General features: G+C 44.5%; 1 protein-coding gene across 2 annotated transcripts; it reads left to right on the top strand.

Annotated features, from left to right (window-relative positions):
• The first annotated feature begins 3,280 nt into the window (after positions 1-3,280).
• LOC144145853 (uncharacterized) lies at positions 3,281-25,716 on the top strand. Of its 2 annotated transcripts, XM_077677652.1 has the most exons (5): positions 3,287-3,560; positions 10,128-10,295; positions 15,649-15,806; positions 22,627-22,728; positions 25,272-25,716. In XM_077677652.1, the coding sequence occupies exons 2-5, from the start codon at positions 10,244-10,246 to the stop codon at positions 25,389-25,391; spliced, it is 432 nt and encodes a 143-aa protein (XP_077533778.1). In that variant the 5' UTR covers positions 3,287-3,560; positions 10,128-10,243; the 3' UTR covers positions 25,392-25,716. The 2 variants fall into 2 exon arrangements, 1 of the variants encoding a protein (XP_077533778.1); XR_013317608.1 differs by lacking the exon at positions 10,128-10,295 and having other exon boundaries at positions 3,281-3,560.
• The last annotated feature ends 392 nt before the right edge of the window (positions 25,717-26,108 follow it).

The raw sequence follows: 26,108 nt of genomic DNA, 5'->3' as shown, positions 1-26,108 counted from the left end.
TTGGCTTGCTGCTGTCGTTACGAGCTCGTTTCCAGTTTACAACCACTGAAAACTTCAGTTTGTTCGAGTACTTTACAATGAAATTTCCTTGCTGCGTTTTGAAATGCCCATGTAGTACGGGCAAATCGTCGAGGGAGTGCGACATCCCCGCCGGTGAGGAGATCTCCTTTCATGTGCTGCCCAACGACGAACCTAGGCGAAGCAAGTGGCTACGTTTTGTGAACTTTGCAAACGGAGGAGAAGGAGAGCTAAAGGAAGTACGAGTGTGCTCGCTTCATTTCCGAGGAAGTGATTACGGCAGGGACCCTTACGTTAGCTCACTCCTGGGACATGCTGGCTCTCGTCGCCGACTTCGTCAAATCGCTCTGACCTTGGGGAAAAAAATACCGTAAACACCGCGCATTGACGCTCGTATCTTTCTGGTCGAAGCCGAGAGCTCGCGCGAACGGCTTTCCATACACGACACCGGCCAACTGGCATAAGTGATACTGCTACTGAAATTGAACTATTATTAACCGTAATCAAAATACGGCACATACGTACCAGTCTATATTCGTCCGTCGCGACGGGGCTGACGAGGCAGCGGTGCCGACGGCTGGGCGTTCGTCTGTTGTGGCTATCGCGGAATGGTCGCATTCCCGTCCACCGCATATCCCACAACTCTTGCCGCTCGTGCACTTAGAAGCATTGAGCGTTTTTGTGGTGTGAGGTTGTTAAATGCAAGCCGGAGCTCCTCGGCGAGAGTTTTGTTCTCCGGATCAGGCGATTCCATGACTAGGGCTGCGGGTGCACTAGGTTTTACTAGTATTTTTAAAATGGCCGCCGTCTCGATCGACTCCCGCGTGTGGGTGCTATATGGAGTCGACATACTAAGTATCTGTTTCATGGACCGGCTCTATGACGCCATTGTACACGTCACGGAATGTTCAATTTTAGCGGGAGATTTAAAATTTTGGCCTAAATTGCCTTATTTCTCAGTGAATAAAGCATCATTTGCTTCCGGGAAAGCGCTTGGGGTACTATGAAACACCTAACCTTTCGAATAAAACAAACTTTTGTTTTCTCTTCATGGCTCCTTTAACAATTGCCTTGCAGTGGTAAAGTTCTATTTGAAACAACCGTACACGGTGCTGTGAAGAGATGTTGGCTTCTAAAGTGCGATTCCTAACAACAATTGACCCCTCCTCGCCCCTCCCCCCCCCGCCCAGACCCCCCCCCCCCCCCCCACCCAAACGGCACCGGAATATTACTCCAACACACCTGCTGAGGTTCGTAAAGGTATGCGTCGCATAAGAACTTGCACTGCATGTCCTCCCCCCCCCCCCACCTCCCTCGTGAGAGCAAGAATGAGTCCGGGTGGAGACCCCCTGAAAATGCCTATATGAAGTCAGAATATTGCTTTAATTGCGCCTCTTCGTAGCTGCATAAGGATAGCGTTAAAGCAAGCTAAATACGGAACACTACTTATTTAGGGGCTTCTACCGGAATCTGAAACAGGAGGCACATATATATTGTAGCAATGGCCACGTAACTCATACCCCTAATTCATGTTTCTTTGAGGACTTGGTAACGAATAAAAATATATCGTTGGTCCGGGACGCTGCTCAGCGCAGACCCAGGCCAGCAGCTTCACCTGGTACATCAGGCCAGCCTGGCTGCCGCAGCTTGAAGGGCCCATGCAAACAAAATGCGTTTGTAAGATTTCGTGTTTATAGTGCCCCCAGTACTTGTCCGGTAGCGATTGATGTCATAATCACTAAGAAATTAATCAATTTAGGTCAAATTTTTTATTTTCCCGCCAAATTTTGCGTTTTCGTGACGTCTGCCATGAAGTCAGAAGGCGCGGGCCGGTATTCAAACTAACTTCCAGTGCGTCGTTAGGCTCTGCCACGGCCAGACTGAAGGAGAGGCGGGCGCGCGTGCCCGCCGCTCCTCCAGTCCGGCCGTGGCTCTGCAGCCTGCTTACCTTCAGTCATCCTAGATGGAGCCACCATACTCATTGGCCACCGTTGCTTTGTTTTTGAGCGCATTTTCATCTGGCTCGCTTTTGTTACGATAGAAAGTAATCGTTTCGTGAAACATGAGGTATGCTCGACAAACAGGGTCACGTAAGACACCATCGCTTACGCCAATGGGCTAGTGTCGTGTACGACAACCCCAAAGCGACGGACTGCTCTGAAGTTAAAACAAGCATAGTGCGCCCAATACAAACAGCAGAACGCGTTGGTACTTCTATCTCTACGTGGGCTTTCGTGACTTCCACTGTTTGTCCCACCATTCTTACTGATATAAATAGAATGTGTCCTAAATTTAGGCGCAAATAGCTGGTTCTGATGCTGGCTGCCTAATTTGTGTTTGCTTTCTCCGGCTACACCCAATAGCAGAGCTGGCTGTTATGACATCATAGGTTCTGTTGCGGGAAATGAGCTAGTAGGAAGCATGGCCATTCCCTTTTTTCCTAATTATATGGCTTATTATGGCGAAGTGGGCGTTTAAAGTGGTATCAGTATGATTCTAGCGCGGTAATCTTTCGAATGAAGCAAACTTGTGTTTTATCTGAATGGCCGCTTCAAGGGATCCTCAACAAAAAGGCCGCAAAAACGGTGGAGAAGATTATAAGATAATTTTAGTTAAACCTTCCGGTAAATAAAGTTGACTCCTCTTTCTCTTTGTTTAAACAAAGGATATTCAACATCCGATTGAGCGGTGTTTCATAGCGTTCTTTTCTCTATTCTTGATTTTTTGCAGGTGGAAGGTGACATCGGCGTTATGCCGAAGGGCGGACTTCTTTCAAAATGCATGGCGGAGGGAGATCCTTATTTGCACGAACGACAGCGGAATTCTACCCCACTAAGGATGGCTGACCGCAGCAAGTACAAGTGTGAACAGTTAAAAAACTGGCGCGCCATCAGAAAATCATTGCAATTGAACGCTAACCAGGCCCACGTTCAAAAATGTAAAATCTTTTCTCTTGATCTCTCTGACTTGCGGCAGTAGCTTGTATTGCTAACGCCGCTGAAATTATGCTTCGCTTCTACATTTCGCAACTTTCGTTTCCCCTCAGCCTTTCCTTATATCCGACAACAAGACAGATCAGGAGTGGCTTAAATGCGATCTATGTAGTATCAAATTCTTTTTTTTTGTTCCTACCTGTGGCCGGTAGGCCTGCCGGGAAGAAATTCCAGAAAAAAAGAGGTTTATTGGTCGGCCTAGAGGCAATCCATTTCTTACGGCATGCATTGTTTACTGCACCAGTGAGCAACAGTAGCCACTGCGCTATGACTATGCTGGGCTGCCCGCACGCGTGAAATTGTAAATCAATTGTGTGATTGCGCCGACTTCATCGTAGCTTTCCGCGTTGTTTTGTCGCCAAAAAGTTAGCTTTGACGCAACAAAACATCGTTCCTCTGCAAAGTCCTCTGAACCCGCCATTTCTTTCTTGTATATTTCTATGGCATTCGGACTAGCAGACAAATAATGCTTTTAACCAGAAGCTCATGATGTTAAACGTGGCAGAACGGATGTACGCGAAGAAGTTTCTGGAACTGCATCATTGACAGGTAAGTTACTGGTGGGTTTGCCTTTGCATATTGTTTGACTTAAGTTCGTTAATGCTGTCACCTTCGTACTAAATATGCTGTAGGATCAAGTTATGTCAATGAAAACGGCCAATAACGTTGTTAGTCAGCGACCCATTGTAATGGCGTCCTGACTGACCCGCATGCAAATAAAGGGAGAGGAAATTTTGCTATTCGCTGAGATTCCAGCCGGTTTCTTGAGTTAAAATGTGTATTTTCAGCATTTCGGAATTGCAGACCTGCCCCTGATCGCTGCACGCGGCGTGTTTGATGACGCCAATCATTTATTCTGCACGTGCAATCCTTTGCGTCAGCGCAGTAGTGTGCTCACTGGTAAACGAGAGCGATTCACACACACATGCTACGTTGGTTCATGGGTAAGTCGCAATGGCGCTGCCATGGGTACAGAAGTCCTCATGTGCTTTATTCCGAAACCCTGTATCTACGTCTGCGCGTGCGTGAACGCGTAAATTTGTTCGGCCGATCATCTGTAAAAGGGCGCCTTTCACCTAGATATCTTACTCCTCTTATTCGTTTCTCTTAATGTTGCCTCCAGATTTTTAATTACTCTTTAGATCGTCACAAATAGGAAGCCCTCCCGCTAGCAAACCGGACCCCTTCAAATCCAAAACCTGTCCGCACTGCCTATTCTGTAGTCCAGACCACAGAACAACGTCAGGTTAACTTTGTGGACGAGACCACAGGGTGATGTTCTGCTTCGAGCGACTAGAAAAAGGGGTCCGTTCGTCGGATTCCAAGGGGCAGGGGTAGGGTCTCGGGTTTTGAGGCTAACAGCTTGGGCGTGAGCACCAGCTGTTCTAGAGCTTTTTCCCCCGAAGTCATTTTTTCTGTAAAATGTTCTTTTAGGTCAATTCAACGCATTATTTCTGTAAATAAGGGGGATTTTTTACCTTTTGAGTAATTAAGGCTCAACTGGACCGTGGTATGGACGACATAATAAAACTGGACTTTACCCTGTTATTTGATCCAGAGAATCGGCGAGGTCAAACCTTGCCCTACATGGACATGAATCGAAATATTTAAGATTCAAATTAGATTTATCGGTATGGTACACTTTTTTTTTCACCCGGCGGACCAATTGTGTGCTCTCGCATAATTTCCGTTGGGCATGTTGGCGGAGGGGCGCGCATCCTGTACTTATATTCCGACGCATTTATGATGCTCAAATATGCTGCGGTTATTTCACTTCGAGACATTTTTGTATTTGTGGTGTAAGCCTTGCTACGCACCTCAATGGCTGTATATGTGGCGACCAGTCAGTCGAATCGAACACCTTCTTTCCCTTGTTCTCTTTATTTCTCGACGATATTCTCCACAAAAATGAGTACCTTGACGACTTGTTAATTGCTGGATTGGTTGTTCCCTACCTGTGGTAAACGTGACCTCATCCAGTCGATCATTGATGTGCTTGTTGGCTTCTTGATGATATGCTTTCTGCCTAGTTCGGTCAGAGGGTTCATTGTCACGTTTCGTCTATATCACATACTTATCGCGACGGCGCATACACTCGTTCTTATGGTTATAGGCGCTATCCAGGCACTATGATGAGCATTCACGCCCCTAAAGATCTGTTTCTCTTCGCGACTTCGACATCGAACAGCAAACAGCACCATTGCTACCATACGAGTGGGTCACGGAGCTAGAAGGCAAATACAAGTCTTCGACAGACGGTGACATCTTAAGTAAAAAGCAGTATAACCACCTAGTACCTGAACATGCCTCAACAGCGAAATGGTACAAGACGGCAATCAATAAGGCGTGGGTAGCCAGTTCATGAGACAGTACTAAACTACTGGGCCTCATCCTCTTCCAAATGATTTGAACGCTAATTTCAATCTTTCGCATGGAAAGCTTACTCCCACTTATTCTCCTTTAATAACCAAGCGAACCCGTCATTGCCTAATTTTTACCGTTATTCAAATGACTTGAGTGCAGAAGTAGGCAACACGGCTATCGCGAATTATACGAACAGTTCCCTTGTTAGTTTGGCCGCCATGTGCTTACAGGCACCTTTCTGGGAGGTCTTGGTTTGGGATTCAATTTTCTTTCTAGGCCACGTAGAAACGGCCCAACGAAGACGAACGAAAACAATGCCATTTCTCGGAGCGAGAACATAGACTATATGTCATAGGATGGCGTTTCTGGGCTTGTAGCGCTGACCGCTCGACAACTGCTTTGAAGAAACCACACACGTGTTTCTCCTGCATCCGAACAATAGAACAAGGAAAGTGCAGACGATGGCCGACCTGCGTACAGGAGTCGGATCTTTAAAAATAGGCAAGATGGGTCCAAGGCGAGCCTTAGTCACAACGCGAACGTTACTTACACAGAAAAGTACGGATGAATGACCTTTACAGCTTTCATTTCTTTGTTAACTTCGGGGGCACGAAACATAACGATCGTAGGAAAAATGAGTCTAAAGAAAAACGTCGAGTCCCTGTGTTTTAGGTCGCAAAAAGTGTAAAGACTGTCCACACCTATAAATTATGTGTTTTGCTAGTATTCTCGAGAGAATAAGGCTAAAGACATCCCGTATCGCGGCTGTGTTAGCTTAGAGCTGTTAAATTCAAATCGGCACTGGGGATTCGTCCTGAAGGCTAAAGTGATGTGCTTGTTAAAACAAAAGGGGTCTCAGAACTGGCTAGCATAGTCATTCTTCCTTTAAAAGTGAACTATAATTCAAACGCTAAGGCGAGCTTGAAAGAAGGTGTTTGTTTTATTTTCTCTGCACATCAAAGTAACCAGATGGCTTACTCTGTAGCGCAGCTTTACAATGCACTGCGCCTCACAGTGGACAAAATGTACCGTTACAAAATCATCTATACCCTCCACCCCCCACGGATACGGTAGTATGGCGTTAGAGGCAGCATTAGAACATTTCGTTCACAAATATTTAGCGTGTAATGGTCATTTCTGCTATTGTAAAGAAACCGTCGATTCGGTCATCCACTATTGCATTTTATACAAATAGATTGTCACATGTTAAGCGGACTATTTTACCGTACCTTGGCACTAATTAGGCGATAAAAATTATTTTGTAAACACTGAGTACAATGTCGTAGCCCACAGTATGGTACGGGCTGGGTGAAACTAGGTCAGGTACAAGGTCAAATACGATTTTATTGCATCTTCGGGGGAATTCTATACCGTAATAATGCATGAAATTTATTGTGAGCTCTAATAGGATATAAGAGCAGGACCAATAACGGTAACGACCAATGGCAAACGAGCTTCGTGCATCTTAAGCGCTAATTATTCTATTTCGGTATTTAACATTGAGTCCAACACAGTCGACCGGATTTCATTGATTAAAAGCAGTCTAGCACAGATTATTCAGTTGGACGTCTGCAGGATATACCTTTATCGAAGAAGTACACGTTACTATTATCATCAACTATCGAGCTCTCCTGGCAGCTCCACTGGAACTGGCTTATTCATCCTGCATTCAACGAACTCAGCCTTTAAAACTTCCGGCCTTTCATATCTTCCCTTTCTGTCCATCGCCCTCCATTGTTCCCATCGTGACCGGTGGTCTGTCTAATTTGAACTTCTACTACTCCTTCTATATCAATTGGAATACAAATTATACTGATATTCTGCTACTAGTATATGAATTCATGTGTCTAGGTGTAACTCCAGACTCTGATTTAGTTGTAGAATCAAAATAACACAACTGTGTAACAAACTTCTTTCCCCGTGATCTGGCCGTGTGGAAGATTGTAACGTACACGATGTGATGACGGTGGCTTTGATTGTGTGCACATGCATGTGTGTGTTCACGATTAAACTTTTCAATTGATAGTAGCACTCCGTCCTGTGTTCTTTCTTGTACAAGTTTTGTTTGCACAGTACCCACCATGAACCTATACCTGAAAGACCAACTATTAATGTGTAACAAAATAGGCCTATGCGTAATTTCTTTGAGGTGTAGCTGACTAAAGATGACCTCTCTTACTTTCACTAAACCACCTTCTGCCTCGTCACTTCTCTTTGCGTTCCTCGCAGTCATGATAATTTATTGTTATAGCTTTGTAGCCACGTAGCCTAATGTGCTTAAAGTTCCAGGCTCACATTTATCTTCGATATAAACCAGATCAAACTGCAGTGAAACACTCATGAACCGAATAATATACCTGCGACGACATATAGTAAACTGAAACCATGTACTGGCCCAGTACTGGTGCAGTACTGGTGCGCAAAAAATGCACTGCTCGAGTTATTTGTATAGTAACTATATTATGTCTTCAGAATACTAACAGCGAATGATGGCACGCACTTTGAAAAGCCTTTGACACACCGTTCTCATCGCGAATTTTCTGAGGCTACCCAGACTTACACAGACCCCGTAAATCTTAAAACGTAACGTATTGATTTGCATGAAACACTACCCGAAATTTGTTTTGTGATCTGAAAGGCATAATTGTAGAAAAATGTGTCTGCGGTTACATGTACTGTCTTCTTTTGCTGCCACAGTCCGTCCTTTTAAGTCTTACATCCGATTTATTTTCATCTTTCTTTACCTTTACGTTCCTTTTTGTTTCCTGTTTTCAATGACACCTAGTTTGGTCACCAAAATCTTATCCTGTGTTTACTTCTGTCTATTTGCCAAAAAATTCTGTATTCGGTCATCAGAATAGATTTACAAAGAAAATATGAGTTTGAGCAATAAAAATGATTAAGGAATAACAATAATCAAAGAAAGTGAACTTCGGTCGTTCCATAGGCCTTATAAATAATATCTCGATAACGAAGCTCTCATGACCAAACAAGCAGCATTGGAAAGACTGCAGGAATTTCGGCTTTGTCACCATGATGCGTTACACTATTTGGGCTCCAGAGTCTCTAGTTTCACGGAACATTGAATCAGAGACATTTTTACAACCTAATTTTTCTTGGATTTATTCCGCTGCACCAAGTGTTGAATGTCAGCAGTCAGCAACTTGTGTTAAATGTCAACAGTACTAGATAATAGGGGTGCTGATTGTCAGCTCCGCATTCATTTGAAAGTTTATATTAATACCCGTCCTCCCCAGTTTGAAGCTTTGCTTGCGTGTGTTTAGTGCAGATATTTGAAGTGTTTCCTGACTGGGGAAGGCAGATCTGTTTGCAAAATAACAAAACGTTCGTTGTTAGCACGTTGGCAAATGTTTGTTGAATACTTGTATCCGAGCCATACCAGAAAGACCCCTGTCTATTCTTTTTTTTTCTAGTGGCGCGGTGGAAGGAAATGACGCAAGGCTTTTCTGGTTTTGTATTCACAGTTGAGTGTCGGGCGTTTTATACTTACAATAAAACGCTAAGCGTAATACTAGCTATTAGGCAAGATGTCTTGTAAAATCACTTTTAATGGTCCACGTGCCATTCAGTGCTATATTAGGTTGTTTCTTCGATGAAATATTGTGCGTTAGTTAACGTATCGTGAAGATTAGTTCAGCACCCACTACTCTGCCGTGTGTAGGTCGTCTTCTGGTCATAATAGGAAGTAGCAGGTGTTTTAAAATTGAAACATTTTAGTTGTTTTGTTTCTTAAAATAGAACCATGCCCTGCAGAGACTGTCAGTTTTTATTGTATTTGTTTATACAAGAAACAAGAAGGCGAACCAGGTTCATTAACAACATGGAGGTCACTGTACTAGGCCAAGAAACCAGTGGTATCACAAGAAAAGCTCAAGCAACAAGAAACCAGTGGTATTACAAGAAACGCTCAAGAAACAAGAAACCAGTGGCATTACAAGGAACCACTGGTATTACAAGAAAAGCTCTCCGCAGAATAAGACTACCCAGCACACTCATGGAACAAGATGCCATACTTATATGCGAAGGTGCAACCACCAGCTCTTTTCAGGGATTGAAATAAGGTTAAACTAGCAGGAGAAAAACATTTAAACAAATGGATCAGAAACACGAGTTTTTTAGAACGCGTTTTAATAACCAAAAAAATCGCTTGGGAGGAAGGCACCTTTGCGAGCATACTGTTTAGTTTACCAGTTAGCCACCTCGAATTTATCACTTATATACATTTGTAATCTCTCATTGTACTAAGGTTGATGAGATCGTAAACGGAGGAATGGGAAATAGGAATTTTTAGGAATCAAATTAACGCTCCATTGACTCCTAAGGCACCCCAGAGAATATAATATAGGAAGGTGGCTGTGGCGATTGGGGCCTTGTAAACCTGTAAGGAAACATATTTCGCTGTAGCCACGCATTTATCACACTGCGTGATACATTTGACTAAAAAATCGCAGTCAAAGCACCAATCATAAAAGCTTTTCATGAACATTAGCATAAACCCCATTTTGTACCACATATTTCAAACCTCAGTGTTTTGTGCGTAGTTTGATTCTTTCAGGACTTTAGCCATCGTCATGTTCTTGCCGTTTTTTACCACACCCCTTGCCAAAGCGCGAAACTTTCCGAATGAGGATGCAACATTTGTCTACCCAAGTGGCAGGCTGCACTGGCTTATTTCGAGATTGTTCAAGGTTGTCTGCTCTGTCATTGTCTTCTCTTCCAACTCTCCCGAAGGGAGACAAAGGAGAGCCGTAGAGAGCGAACACAAAGCCCATCTTTGGCAGCCCCACTCTGGCCACGAGCAAGGAACGGTCAGTGAACAAATATCGCCATTGGTTCTACAAAAGAAGATGAAGAAAAGAAAGCTGCTTTGGTTGTGGTTGCTCTTTCTTGCAGTAATAGGTAAGAGGAACTATAGCTACACTTCTTAATCCCTAATGGTTGATTATCTTTTCAGAAATAGTAAAGGAGTCTACTCTCGTAGACCACTATTCCTTAAAATAGAAATGGTTTCGTTGAAAAAAATGTTTTGTTATCTGTTTCTTCCGCCCTGGGCCACTAGGCTTTGCAAAAGAGAGCTGGGGCAAAAAATGTGTCTAGTAGGTGTGAGACCAAGCGAGATATTGCAGAATCCTGTTGTACAAAACAGTGGTTTTCTGGACTGCTATGGCCGGAACGGGCAGGTGGTTTAGGTTGCTGTTGATTGCAGAAATTAATGAGTGAAATGTTCTGGCAGCAGGACGGTCCGCCTTCCTAAAGACAATGTTTGGTACTAGATGAGCAAAAGACATGACTGAGAAACACTTTATTTAGGACGGCACTGAAGTGGAAAATTTAGGGAATAGTGCAATGCGGTGCCAAAAATATGGAATGCATTCGGGGCAATTTTCTTTATTAGAAATTGCTTAGGGAGGTAAAACGATTGGCAGCGTGTCCCCTTTGATTTCACCTAGGATTCTAGGTGAAGTGAAAGAGAAAATTAGGGTAACTTACACTCCATCTCTGATGAGCCATGCATATTTCGTCACTGCATGCGAATACCTTTTGTTTTGCAGAAATGAAGGCGCGGAAGCTGCACAAAATAGTTAAGCGCGCAATGCGAAGGCGCTCAGTGGAATATGAGAAACCTCCTAATGCAGCCTTTTTTTTTACAAAATGCCAATCACGTTGAATATTGGCAGATGCTGTCTTTAACATTCAGTGCATACGTTTAATGAGGGGAAACGAGGTTTTCAGTGGCGTGGCATGATGGCGTTGCTTGTAACCGCCTGTCGGGATCTGTCCCTATGTTTTGACATCCCCATGACCTAGTGTGGTTTTTAGGACCAATTTCAGAGAAAAGGTCTTAAAAAAGTACCCTATTGCTTGCTGAGCTTCTCATGTCCCTGTCATTTATACTTCTCCTTGTTGCTTGACAGGAAGCTTCTTGTATTGTTTTTGCCTGTGACTGCAATTTCGTGTTGAAATGCAAGACACGATAATTGTTTCTGTTGTGCCAATGATCGGAAAAAAGGCTGCAATAAAAGGGACAAAAATGTTTGTTAAATACACCTATCTGCGGCTGTAAAGTGTACTTTAAATAATGTATTCAAGTATATCAGATCTGAGAGGAGGTAGGTCTAAATCCTTATTTTACTGGTAAAGCCTGTATCAAAAGAAACATCATGAGCACTTATCTGCTACCTCATGAAGTACCGCGGTAACATCACCCTTGGCTTCTTTATCGTTTGCGTTTGTGGGACTAAATGTTGTGCTTTCCGCACATTTTATGGTTGCATTAACTTTTTGCACATGCGGACCCTGTACAGATAAAACATTTCCACAGTTTGTAACAAATAACCGCACAAACTGACGAGTGTTTCTCGCACCGTGTTACATATAACATGCATACTTACGAGCGTTTTGTCACAACGGATGTACTTCAAGCGTTTTATCACAACGGATGTACTTAAGTCAGCTTCACAGTTTGGTATAAATTGGAGGCAAGTTCTGGCCGTCCTTACTTATGCTGAATTGCTTGTAAATAAGAATCAAAATATATGCTACATGACGTAGGCGTCCCAGTCTGATTATGTGCTTCGACAATGTTTAGAGCTGTCTTTAACATCCTTTCAAAACTCCTAAGTGTCGATGACTAACAGTGTGCGGAGCTCGACTGCGGCACTTGGCGCATACAAGGCAGACAGATGCGCCTGACGGAAATTGCGTTCAGAACCTTTTGCACAGCAGTATAAGGAGATACAGAATTCGGTGCAAAAAAGTCGAGGGGTGGGCCGTAGCAGTATTGCTTTTTGTTTTATGGGTTTTTGAAATGTTATTTCTAGGAGATGTACTTTAGGTGATTCACGTCACCTTAAAACTACATTTATTTTGAATCCAATCTCTTTGAATGATATTACTAATCATGCTCTGAAAGCGAATTCCCTCATTTCGCTGCACCACAGGAAGGGCTGCTAAATAAGCAGCATTTACCCAGTTGTACCAAAAACACTGTTATGGAATTGGCTTATTTATGAACAAAACAATATGTCACGCGAAGTGTTACTGAAAACCGACTTTATTGTTCTATAGTCCTAGATTGCGTGCCTTCAGTGTAGGAATGGCGGCTAGCAGAGCCAAGTTGGACACATTAGCTTCTTACAAACGATTGGCTAGGAAATGAATTATAATTTTGGCGCACGAGAAATGCTGGGCTTAATCGGAACGAGGCACAATTATTTGCTAGCTAGCTACGTGGCCTCCAAGGACAAGAGGAATTGGAGTGTTCTGTTGACAAACAACACTTGTCAGCGATGACGCTTCACCACAGGATTCACTTTTTAGCATGGAAGCTGACAACTGGTTTCGACTAGAAGAGTCGATCTAGCTTTTTGTCCAATCCGGCATCCACAGAAACGACGACCATAATGACCACGATCAGTTTCCCTATGTGTGCGTTGGTGCGTTGATGTCACCCGCTTTAAAACACAATTCTGGGGCCGCATGAAACGTGGAGAGCTTAAACGAACTCTGCAACACTTCCAATAAAAGCTTTCCCTCTTTCCGTGGCGTGTGGAAGCATTGCGAAAAGTATAGTTATTGCAAAGGAAAGTTTGATATCCACCTGAATGCAGCCATATGGCTGCATTCAGTTATCGCCAGCACGGAGCGGCAATGCGTGATTCTCGTCGCAGCAGATATGCCTTCCGCTTATGCTTTGCCTTTGTGGCTGTCTTTTTAAAGTTGCTACTCCACCAGGCCATGACAGGTGTAAGCCGTGTGGGTATATTATTTCTTGAATCAGTGAAAAACAGTACGTACGTCGTTTCCGGAGTTTGTGGTCACTAATATATGTTTTAACACAAACTCAACAACTCCAGAAACGTACTAGAACACTAACAACAAATTCGATAACTAATTTTCAGTGCCGAGATTTTAAAATCGTATGCATGCCCCCACACGAATCCTTAGATCAGCCTGGATCTTCCAATTTAGTACTCCCGTAAATTTACATCGATTGGTACATACACACACGCGTAAAATTGAAAAAAAAGCACCCCGTTTATTCCCCCCCCCCGACACCTTCAGATAGTTTGTATTTTGCATCACAAACAATTTTTAATATACCCGTAGTATTTTCAGCGCCACAGGTCACGCACGTTCGATGCATAATCAATCATTTGGGGTCTAAAGAGCGCGTACATTAACTGTACTTATTTCGCCAGCTTTTTCAGCCACTAACCTTCAATAAAAAAGCAGTGCTAAGCAGGCCATGGTACACATACTTCGTCGGAAAGAAAACGTCTCGCCATTACAACATGCTATGAAGAAATCAACCTCTCGCAATAAAGAGCGCCCATGCATGACTGTGTTTAAACTGGAGCTTTAGAATACGACCATGCTCATATTGTAATTGCCGTTTCCACACGTAACACCGTCGGAGTCCTTTATGCTTAAGCTATCGTGAATTTAATTTTTTATATGCTTATGGACTGAATTTTTTTGACAACCCAAATTCATCACTATCTATCCCTACACCAGCAGGCGTCGCTGTGACCAACCTAGGTTAACAAATCACTCCTACTGGTGGCCTTTCCAGTCCTTTTTTCCTGACAACACATACTACTCCTACTAGCGTTAAGGTTTGGCTTCCATCGGGAAATTTCCTTACTGCAACCAAAATTGTAGCTGAATTCCTATACACGGGGACAACTTAAAGGAGCCATGAAGAGAAAACACAAATTTGGTTCCTTCGAAAGATTGCCTCGTTAGAACCATAACGACACCACTTGTAACGCAAACTTCGCTCAAATAAGCTACATAATGAGGAAAAAAGGAAATGACCGACCATGCGACCCACCAGCTCATTTTCCGCAACAGAATCTATGATGTCACTCGAGAATGCTCTGCGATTGGCGGAGGCCGGCAAAAGCAAATGCATGTTAGGCAGGGCTTACAGTTTGCATAGCGAGCTAAATGCCCGTGAAACATACTGCACATTCTTTTTATGACAAAGAACGGTGGAGTAAACGGTTGAAGTTCCGAACGAACACGCAAGCGTGTATGCCAATGCGTACGAAACTACCGCCAGCCGAACTCGACATCTCGCCGTCGCCACCATCGCGCAGACGAATTTTCGGGTTCAAGGCTCTTCGGGGCCAACGAACCGTCCCAGCACGCACAGCCGCGACCTTGCTTGGTATCGTAATACCTTCACAGGAGGTTGGCCGTCATATCGCCAACCAGCAAAGGTAAAAATAGAAATGCAGGCTTCGAGCTCGATGTGGGCTTGAAAAAATGCACGGCTCTGTATCGGAAGGTTGCAAATGTCGTCGATGGGGTAAAATTAAACAGCTGGTGTAAGCGCACGGTGTCCCCACACCAGCGTTACGCCGATCGCGCAGATCATACTGCGTCGCTCCGATTCCACGCCCTGTAATTCCTGTGCATAATTAACGAAATCTTTTGTTTCGCCGTTGAAGGCATGAACCATTTAAATTAATTCGTATTTTCTTACTTTCCGTGAGACGTTGTAGCATTTTCACATCATTGAATTTACGCGGCTGCATGGCCTCTCTTTTTGTTACTTTAATTACGACTGAACATCATGGCTCCCGTATTCTTAGAGTATTCCGTCTTGCTGGACTATCGTCATCACCGCTACACCGGCATATCCGTTACTGATTTAGGAAATTTGATTAACCTGAATAATTACGTATCAGAGGTTTCAAGGTCGGCGCAAACTTTTTCCCATTGGGACACAAGCTGTTGTAGAAGCCATCCGGATGCCAATGGGTTGTATCTGAAATCAATTTCCCCTTTGTCTTTATGTTGGCGACAGGTTTCGCTGGCGGTAAGTACCGCATGACAGTGTTGAGGTGGGACGGTGAGCCCCTTTTGAGTACTGATTGATCAGGCTGAGCAGCCACTTCGAATCGGGGTATTTGGGTACAAAGGCCGCCAACGATAATTTTACTGAATGTAACAATCTTGGAACACCGTGAAAGTACAGTTTCATTTAGAAGTAGGCATTTTAATCTGATTGATGAATTGCGATAACAAATATTCGTTATGGGGAACTTCCACGCGTATGCTTATGTTTTGATTTGGCATGGAGCGCAAACTTGGGGAGAAAAAGACACAAAATTTCTATTTTGGTTGAATTTTTGAACACTCTGTGTGATGAATAGTTTGATTCCATTTACTGAATAATGAATCAGTCAATCAATTTCACTGATACAGTGGGCGAATTATGCTCCTTTTTGTTCTGTATTAGGCACTGTAACATCTAACTCCGTAAAAGGAGGGGCCCACACGAAGACCGCGCAGGCTGAGAACGACGTGCATGCAGTTGCAGTTACATCGAAAGGAGCCACCACACCACCGACCCCGGAGCTACACAGGCGATGGAAATGTACGAGGCTCGGTAGAGTTGTAAGTACATATTTTCGGATCCAGAATATTTTAAATGAAATATCGGAGCATTTCAACCAAGAAAAATGAAATATCGCTCACGAGAGCGCCGGTTACGTGATTAAGTCAGAACTGACAACATTCTACAGAAGTGGCGTACGACAGTTCCCATTTCCTTCCGAAATGAAATAAAAGTCGTTTAACATAAAAAAAGGCTGCGAAAAGTGGTATCAGAAACGAAATTTGAAACTATGAGTCAACAGTTCTGCTTTAGGCTCGAGCAAGTTCTGTGAGAACGAGACAGCTGGAAAGAAATCTGTTTACGATACGGCGTGTACAATATTTTGCGACGAGGCAGCGCTGATTAAATGTGTGTCCTTGGAGTGCCTTTGTATTAATAGAAAATCAAGCGAGGTAAGTCTACGTTGAATAAAGGCACTCCCTGGCGGTACTTTCATTTCATTTTATTTCATTTCATTTCATTTGTTTTACCCTTAGGATATATACATTATAGAGCAGATGGGTTAGAACAAAAAAAAAACAGATTCACTACAGATGCACTGTTTGTAATTAAACAGCAATAGAACACTATTTATAATACAATATAACAAATACAATTCAGTTACACAGTGGCGAGTTTACTCGGGTATATTCATGGCACCTCTAAAATAAATATGGCAGTAGAAAATCTTCACTCCCACATTGCATGTGTGTCATGCTGTTTCTACGAAGCTGCCATAATTATACTCTTAGCTTCTGAGTACGAAATTTTGCATGACCTGCGGTCCCGTACACAATGGAGATAAAAAAAGCAAAAACGAAGAAAAAGATTCAACCAGGCTACGGCAGTCAGAAAAGTCTGAAAAGTGTTCTCAGGGAACGTACGGAGACTTGTCACGAACAGTTTTGACGAAAGCGTAAAGGATTTTGAAATACTACGTAAGCGAATGACGCAGATGTAAAAATTGCGCAGAGGATATTATTGTAACGTGAACTGCTTCCGGTATTTCCTAAGGGGGGGGGGATCGTGGTAGACGGTAGAATGCCCACATTCGGCCCCTTTTTTGCTGGATCGTGCACGCTGGGCTTAAGACCTCCTCACTTTTCTTAGAATAACCGACAGCTCAATGCCAAGTGGCCATATGGTAATGGTCGCAGTCTCAGCCAGAGCCGCAAAACACTCTCGAGGCTCTGTTTTGAGTGTAGCCACGCACAACACCGTGTGCGTAATTTCTGGAAGCCTCCAGTCTCCTCAACAGGGTACGGAAGTGGGAAAGTAACGTTTTAAAGACGGTAGTATTTGTTAGGCTACTTAAACGCAGACATTTTGGTGTCTGTCTGCCTGTCTGTCTGTCTGTCTGTAGCTCGATTCAGCCGCCCGGACAAAGTGAAACAAACCGCAATAATCTTACATACCCACAGCCAAACCTACACGTTTAAGTCCGGTGTTAATGTTCATACTTGTCAACATTGTTGAACAATGACAACACATTGCGCAAATATAAGGCAGAAAATCAGTTCATAAGTGATATTTGCAGTGTTCCTTTATTAAAAAAAATTCATGGATGGTTGATTTTTGCGATAGCAAATGAAATACTGTGTCAACTGCAGAAAATCGTCGCCTGGTGTTGCCCGCGCTAAGTGGCGGCATTTAAAAAATCACGCCATATCCACGGAATGAATGATGATAAGTGGGGCGAAGCTCGAGAGGGGGAGATCATCGGTAACCGTAACTCTCCCGTGAAAGTTCGCCCATTACATCATTAAGAAAGACGTAAGACTGTGTGCGTACATTGTACAAATCAACTTTTATTTTCGGAGTCAATGCTCCCAGGCCCAGACCTGGTGAAAGACCCCGCGCCATCGAGGACTACCCCGCACCTCCACCACAATTTGTCACGTAGGATGGGACACAACGGTAAAGAGAGAACTTTTATTTAGGGCGAACTTGTGCCCGAACAAGACGAGAGGAAACGAGCAAAGGTCCTTGCGTCTCGTTCGATCTCCGAGAACGACTGCCTGCGTTCGTGGCGTGATCTCTTGCGTGATCTCCCCCTCGCAGTGCACGTGCGCTCGCGCCTCCGTTGGCGAACACAGACAAGCTCGCGCTCCCGGTGCCGAGTTTGCGCTGCCGGTTGCAGCCGGTTCTTGCGCGTGCAACGCGGCCCACTTTGCGACATCTTCGAAAGCATGCGGCGGTCACGTACCACGAGACACAAGGGATGGACAGACCCATGGCTTTAGGAGCTTCGCCCCTAAAAATCAAATTGCAAGAGCCACGAAACGTCCCACTAAATCGGTTTCACGCTCCGCCTGGAACGCTCATGGAGTAGGGCAACGTGGTTCTATAAACGTTGTAGTAGGGCGCCTCGATCCAGGCGCGTCTTCGTCGTACGGGAGCGCTGGCATCGCCATAGCCGACTAGGAGCAGTGGAACACGGTAAATTTAAATTTACTTCAGCAAACCCCTAGCGTGTTATATTGGGAGGAACGAGACGGGAGGGGAACATCATGAAAAGTTAACGCGAAAGAGAAGGGAGGCATTTACTTGCCAGGGGCACCAGTCGACTATCGTCTTTCATAGACATTTGCAAACGAAACGAGCAGATAGGCGGCCATTTTTCACGTGTTTTTCCCCCACCAATAAAACCTCAACAACACGAATACACTGAGCTCTTATTAGCCCAAGATGGACAGGGAGAAATAAGTTTTTCACATCCGGGCAACTAGGCCGGCGACGTCTTCTCCGTCGTCCTTCGTGTGGCAGGGCCCCCTTTTTGGGCAAACTCTGGCGACGTCAGAAGCGGCTTGCAATGGTTAAGTGTTGGGCGATTTGGTGCATAGTTACAAAGACGGGAACAGCGCCACCTCGATGAAACACAAGAAGAAAGCGACACCCAGGAGCTCTGACTTACAACTCCATTTTTTTTTAATTTTTCGGCGTGCCACATATATACGCTGACAGTAAAAAAATATAGGAAAGCAGAAATACCATGAATGCTGGAGATAACCCAAGCAGTCATCTCGCTGCACCAAGGCCATGTGCCACAAACACGTGCTGAGCTCTCTATGGGAAAGAAAATTAATCTCTTTTTGAGAGAGAGACAACGAGGGTACGCTCACACAGTTTTCTTTTCAGCGCTCTATTTCTGTTACTTCAATTATTACTCTGTTTAATTTATCTTTGTGTTTTTCAGTGACCTGTGTTTTCAGAAAGATTGGGGCGTAGCCTCGGCAATCTCTACAGTGGACACCTAAGTGGCCACTAATCACCTTGTGTAGACTATAGTTATGTTCTTTTAATATTTCATTAAAGGAGTAATGGCGCAAAATTTTCGTGTGAGGCTTTTCTCGTTGCTATGGGTGCCTATTAGCCCACTAATCATACGATGGCACATTAGACGGTCGATCACAGAGTAAACAGTCATTACGGCGTCGTATATTCGTGTCAGTTTTGGTTTCGACAAAACGAACGCCGAGCGGCCCCCATGACAGGAGCTAGCCCCTGACAGGGCAGGAGGTAGCACCTGACAGGAGGTAGCACCATTCTTGTCGCACCGCTGCCGGTCTGGACACGTGCGCCAGCGAGCGCACACGCTCGCCCACACTGGCCGAGGTATTCACCATCCCCGCGCGCAGCATGACGTCATTTCCAAAACCATGACGTGTACACACGGGGTACCCGCGCGCGCCAACCGCAGCCAGGGCGTCGGCTACGTCACGGTACCCCCGACGTCGCAAGTTGGGGCAAGTAGCAGATGATGTCATGTGGCCCGCTTTGGGCTTTCTCGCGTGGGCAGATATTAAAATGGATTTAAAATATGTAATACTGAACGGCTTCTGCTGAAACTTGCTGGGAGATAGCTCCTAATTAAAAGGAAGCATTTTACATAGTTATCTCAGCTTTGAAATTTCGTGTCACTACTCGTTTAAGGCATCGTCTTGTTTGGCCTACGTACGTTTACCCACAGGACAGCGGAATCGAATACACGACGCCTTCAACATACTCTAAAAAGCGGTTTTCGTGCTTAACAGAGCAGGACGATGTAGTCCTGCTCTGCCATTCCTTCTATCCACCCTAACTGCGTTTAATGCTTCGAGGAATTTGTCAGTTTAAAGGCTGTTACACGCATCTGAAAGGAAGAATACCCGCTATTTGTTAGGTTCCGTGCCTACAAATTGTTTATGCTGCGCCCTTGCATTTGTTATTTTGGGTTCCCGAGTTATGAATGCACGTATACATGCAGTAATCTTTCTTTGATAGCTCATTCGTCTCCGGAGTGCCTAAATAAGCGCCTCCGTAGCTGTACTTATACCCTTCATGTCCTTCCCATACATCAACAAGAAGCAGAATTGTGCTTTAGTTTTCTCTTTAAAAGTAAAGAAAATACCTGATCGTTGAGGCAAGAAATTACGTTTGCAAATATCACTAAAGAGTAGGGAAATGTTACAAGCATTTACCGATTGAGGGATGTAACCCGTCGGTAAGTCGTGTGACCGGTTTTATTGAAATACCCTTAAATGCAATGTCCATTAGTAAATAAATTGGACTTTGTGAATGGGAAAACAGACCAGACAAATCAAGTATGTTAGATATGAAGCTCTGGAATCCTAAAATGAACCCTGGTCGCGATACATTATTAAATTCTAGACGCTATGCATTCTTTTGGCTACTTGGGCCCTCTTCAATGTGCCCTGAAGAGAAAAAAATTTAGAAGTGCAGCTAAGATATTCCCAGAATGCAAGTTCTCTAAACAAACACGTGGTGGCTGTTTCTATGAACCGCGGAAAGCGTAGAATACGTATCTCTGGTCAACTTCCACAGTGGAAAATCTGTACACACGGAGGTAAGCGCCAATACTACAGAAAATACAACTTAAAGGATATAGGTATTCGCTCTTTTCAGCGACGCTAGTGACGCCGCGCGGAATTTGTTCGAAGCCGGGAGATGGTGATCGGCGGACCGGTCGCTCCGGCGGAGGCGGCCGGCGGCATCCGTGCGGGCTCGCAGCCAATGACAGGAAAATTGTAATTGCATATATAGTACTCGACAATGCCGTATAAATAATCGGAAAATATAGACTGAACGAACGTTCATATTCTCTCAACTTTGTTAAAGCTATATAAGCTGCATGTAAACGAAAGAGTTTTGAGACTCATCGGTGTCTGCTTCGGAGAAAAATGGAAGTCCTTCGGACCCACGCGTGCGTACGTGAGGCCTTAATTATTCTTTACTGAATTACGCCAGCCACATTCAATAGCTATTTGCGGTGAGGACGCTGATTTTGTAGGCTTGTTTGTATAACCTTGTGATCGTCTTTTTCGGGTACTATTTACATTCACGGCCGGATAATATATGTCAACTGATCTTCGCTTATCTGTTATTAAATTGGCTCAATTCCACTGCTTCCAAACATAAGCAGCAGAGGCTGTCCAATCCGCTTGCTTTTATTTCAATAAAGAAACGACTTAAAACTTTTTGCACGCGAAGGCGAGAAGCAAATGTGGGGATGTGTTTATTGATTAATCATTGAATATCGAAATAAGTGCGTCTAAGCGAGATGTTTTAGAAACGACAATACTGTAACTGGGTCTGGTAGTTCAAATGCGAGCTCTTGAATGCATTTGGTAGCCCCCGTTTTCGTTTTGGTAATAAGGATCGACGCACTTAAAAATGTTACCGGCAGTCAAATCAACATAACGTAATTCCAGCCGTAAATTAGTTTTTAACGTAAATTAGTTATCACAAGACAGTAGGACACCTGTAAAGTACTGCCTGTAGTTTAACAGTGTACGCTTCAATATCGCAGGCCTGTGTATGCTACATGCAGGCGTAAATACGTGGGCTTACAATTTTTTTTTTTTCATATAATGCTAACACGTTCGTTTGTACACCACTTGATACGACGTAGTGGGAGCCTCTTTTTCGCGGTTTGACTACTCAATGTCGTAACTAGGTTTTACTACACCCAAGCAAAACGCCGCAATACGCACATATTGCCCGCGCATGGTGCGCACGGGCTTCTGCTTAGTGTGTACGCACGGAAACGAACACGCCTAAAGTAAAACGTGCACTGATGGACGTACACTGCAATAGTGTCCCAGAACTTAGCGTTGCACATTCTGTAGCAGGTTGTTTGCCCAGTTAGGCGGGATTGTTCTCAAACCACTTCCGTGCGGCCTGGGCCATGCACAGCGGGTTGCCTCGCACACAGCGCTTTCTACACCGCAACAGACACCCTGAAACGAATCGAATGTTGTCTCGCGATTAGCAACGTATGCATGCATTTATTTTTCAAGAAAGTTGTTGTTTCAAGCGGAGCAATGGGCTTTCAGGCCGATACTGATGCTGGCACGCATGCTGCTACGGCGGCCCGATCACCGTCTCGTCCGCCATTGCCGTTTTCCGCAGCGCCACCTGTAGGGGCTGGAAAGAGCGGATAGGCAAAAACGGCAAAAGTGGAAGCACGGCTGAGGAACAAAATCATTGAATTAGTAAACGAACGTGTTTCCCGCGGTCTGTTTTGAAGGGAAATGCTTAATATGATACTCGAGAGGGTTCGAAAACAATAAATTTTCGAACAAATTTTTCGCTAACTTGGTTGATGTTTTCTTTTGTTTTTTCGGTCTTCTTAGGTTTTGACCAATATTTGTGTCTTTTAGCAGTTGCCTATTTCCTTCTATATTTAAAACTCGTATCTTTATCGGGTCCAGTACCGATGCTCCCTCTTCTGAGAGCTTTCCTTTCAATGCCAATGCATGCTCAACTCTTGTACTACTCTAGAAATCTTGTTTTGGAATATAAGTCTCATTTTGATTTTTTATGATCTTTTCTTCGCAGTCGACGAAAGAATCACCAAACAACAGGTGCTGGTACTATTGCTTCAACGCTGAGGCCTACAGAGTCTACCGGTTGCCAGAGAAAAATGGAACACCCTGCAGGGTAAAAATACATGTTTTCTGAACTTTCTGTCACGCAAGCTTCAAAAACACTTATTAATTATCTTGGAAGGAGGCGTGGGGGGAAGAGGAGCGGGCAGAGAAGAAAGCTGACAATTTTTGGTGGGAGAGGCTGAAGATGAAACTCAGCTTTGGCCTAGTTCGTGCATCTCACGGGAAAGCTAGTGCCCAGTAAAAAAATAGCTCTCGTCGAGGAAAAAGCATGTTCGAGCAACACATTTCTTCCCCTAAATAAATAGGCAATTTCTTCTGTATCGTCGGAATCAGGCCAAGGGAAGGAAGTTGGGATTTTGTCTTTTGTGGCAACGCAAATAAATGGCGCAAAAATCGGGACGCCAAGAGTTATCTTCGTCGATGTTCTTTACCCCGGGGCTTCTCCTCCAAGCCGCCGCAGCGCTGAGGATCTCACCCCGGGTATCTCCAACCGACAAACTCAGCCTCCGATCAAAACTGTATACATTTATTTACAGCCCGGCGGGCGACTAAAAAACAGGACTCGCGCGGAGCTCGAAGACGGCGGGCCGAGCTCTCCTGCGCCCGGACCGCGTCTCCACTGTCTTCATCCCTTCGTCTTGCCGCTGGGGCCGGGGAAGGGGGAAGAGCGAGTCCTTCGTGGGGGTCCAACCCCATGTGGTGGCGATTTGGCGCATCCGGTGCGGGCAGGCGCGACCTTCCTCGGAATGCGCGACGTTTCCAGGCGCCGCGCGACACGTGCGTTTCATTACCGCACCAGTTGGCGTGCCGAAAAGCCCGACACCAAGGATGCGACACTTCGTGACATGACCCACAAGATTTTAACGCTGTGTTTCGCATAGAGCCGGTTTTATTGTGGCCTATTCAGTTGCCGCGGGCATTTTTCTTGCTTTTCAGCATAATGCCTATAGTAGCACAACAGCTTAGAAGTAGCCTTAATGCCCTGTTGATCGCTTTAGCGGAGAAGATATAAGCCCGACCACAAGAGAGAAAAAAAAATGTCCAAGAAGCGCCTATTTACAGTTTGCAGACATCGGTCAAGCTCAGTGGTGGGGCCCTGAGAAAGTAGACTTGGCAGTAGAACTTCACAAATCTTCATGCTGTTGACAGGAGAAGACAGTATGCTGAGCAGCGGAAACGGAAAAAATGGTCCCGGAAAAAATGGTCCCGGAAAAAATGGTCCCGGAGAAAATGGTCCCGGAAAAAATGGTCCCGGAAAAAATGGTCCCAGTGACCATCTAGGAAAAAATGGTCCCATGGCCCAGCCAACGTGTTTACCTTCAAGTTAGTCCGATCTGAACTTTGTTGCAGTTTGTTTTTGTCTCTTTGCGTTTGAGCTAAAGGTTTGAGAAAGAGATGGAATGCTTTAATATCCCTATAAGGGGCCGAAATTAACGCCTTTGGAGGCTAAAATCTAACAAAGAAAATTGGGTAGACAGACAGACGGACGGAAGGACGCTTTGATGGATGGATGGATGGATGGATGGATGGATGGATGGATGGATGGATGGATGGATGGATGGATGGATGGATGGATGGATGGATGGTAGGGCTGAGCATGGATTAAACATTTTAATGCAAGTAATTGGATTAAAACCGCACAAGCAACTGCGAGGCCTGGAACCGTCGGTTTAGTAGCTTAGTCGAACACAGCCATCTCAGTGTCTGCAAGGTCATAGAAGCTCTACGCTGCGAGGTTTCGTCAGTATCAGTGAAAATTGCACAAGAAGCCGTGGGAGCTCCATCAAAGAAGCTCACAGCGGCGTACCGGGTCTAGGACATTTCGGTGCAAGGCATATCGGTGCAAGGCATATCGGTGCAGGACGTTTCGGTGCAGACATTTCGGTGCATGGATATTTCGGTGTACGCACATATCGGTGTGTGAATACCGTTTCGCTGCACGGACACCTCCGTGCGCAAACATTTCGGTGACCGAATTATCGTATGCTTGCTTGTTTGAAACAGCCGTTATCATTTTATTTTCGCTTAACATGGGTTATAGACAACAATATAGCGCAGCGCTTGCATTTTTAGATTGGTGCCGTCTTCAATTTTTTCCAGGTATTTTTAGAAATTGAACATTTGTATATTTTTTTAATACCTCGTTCATTTTAGCAAGACAAACGTTCTTGGTTCGATTAACCGGCTTTACTCGAACAAGACTTTTTCGTGCCTTGGCTTCGGGACCAATTTTTCCGGGACCATTTTTTCCTACCTTGGATTTGGGACCATTTTTTCCGGGACCATTTCTTCCGGGACCATTTTTTCCAGGACCATTTTTTCCGGGACCATTTTTTCCGGGACCATTTTTTCCTACACCCGCTGAGCAGTGGTAGTATACAAAGCGCTTTAGGGGAGAGGATATCACCTCACTCATCCAAGTGTTCAACCCCATCTTTAAATTAGGGAAAACAAAAATCGTATCGGTTGCGGTCAGTAGACCAGGCTTCGAACGGGCTGCGTTACTTGCGTTATCGATCAACGCAGCCGCCCTATTCACGAATGTGCTTCATGGGCAATAGCCAAACGGGTTTGTTGTTTTGTTCGTTTCAGGTTTACACAAAGTACCCACCTGGGACCTGCAGATATTCTCGCTGCCGCCAGCCGGGCCGAAGGCACAGAGGGTGGCTTACCGGTTGGATTTTCTACGTACCCAAGCACAGCAGTACATAAAGCATCACCTTGGAATTACGAAATGCGCTCAGCACGAGCTCCGTATGTTTCCTGGCGCTTCCTTAATGCAAGCGACATGTTACCCGTTATGTGGAAGCGCGGACAATTTAATACGAACGTATATAAACCAATAAACCCTGGTTTCATTGAAACGAGCCACCTCCACTCCTAAAAGATACGAAAGCCTTGTTCTAAAATGTTATTTTAAGTGTACCCTGTGGTCCTTTTTTGTGGATGTTATGCGGTTCAATTTTGTCAAAATTTGGTTTGCCGGCAATGGATACAAATAAAGGCTCAGCCCCATTTACGAAAACATTAAAACCAGGATACTCGTTCATGTGTTGCGACGATATTTTTGTTCAACCAGACCAATTATATATGTTCAGTATGTGCCTGACTGGTTTACCTATTCAGCCGCTCTACACGATGCCGTGAGTACGTTTCCGGACAGCGGTTTTTGTTTCATTTTTATGGTTCGGAAAACGATAATGCAGAAATGCACAAAACAGCAGGTAAATTTGAGGACTTCCGCTCTTATTACAAAAGCGCTTCTCTGCCCAGAAGCGCATGCAGTGTATAAAACCTCACATTTTAAAATAACGGCAGTGATTCGGCTGATTTGCAAGCAGGCGAATGGTTCCCCGGATAAACGACGCCCGTTGGATTACGTGAATTTAAATTACATTTGCTAGTTTCTCGACTAGAAAGCAGATTTTC

This window comes from Haemaphysalis longicornis, unplaced genomic scaffold (assembly GCF_048455015.1).
Source record: "Haemaphysalis longicornis isolate Haplotype H1 unplaced genomic scaffold, Haemaphysalis longicornis Haplotype H1 scaffold_7, whole genome shotgun sequence".
In the NCBI taxonomy this organism is placed as follows: Eukaryota; Metazoa; Arthropoda; class Arachnida; order Ixodida; family Ixodidae; genus Haemaphysalis; species Haemaphysalis longicornis.
This window is presented reverse-complemented; position numbering and strand designations above follow the sequence as displayed.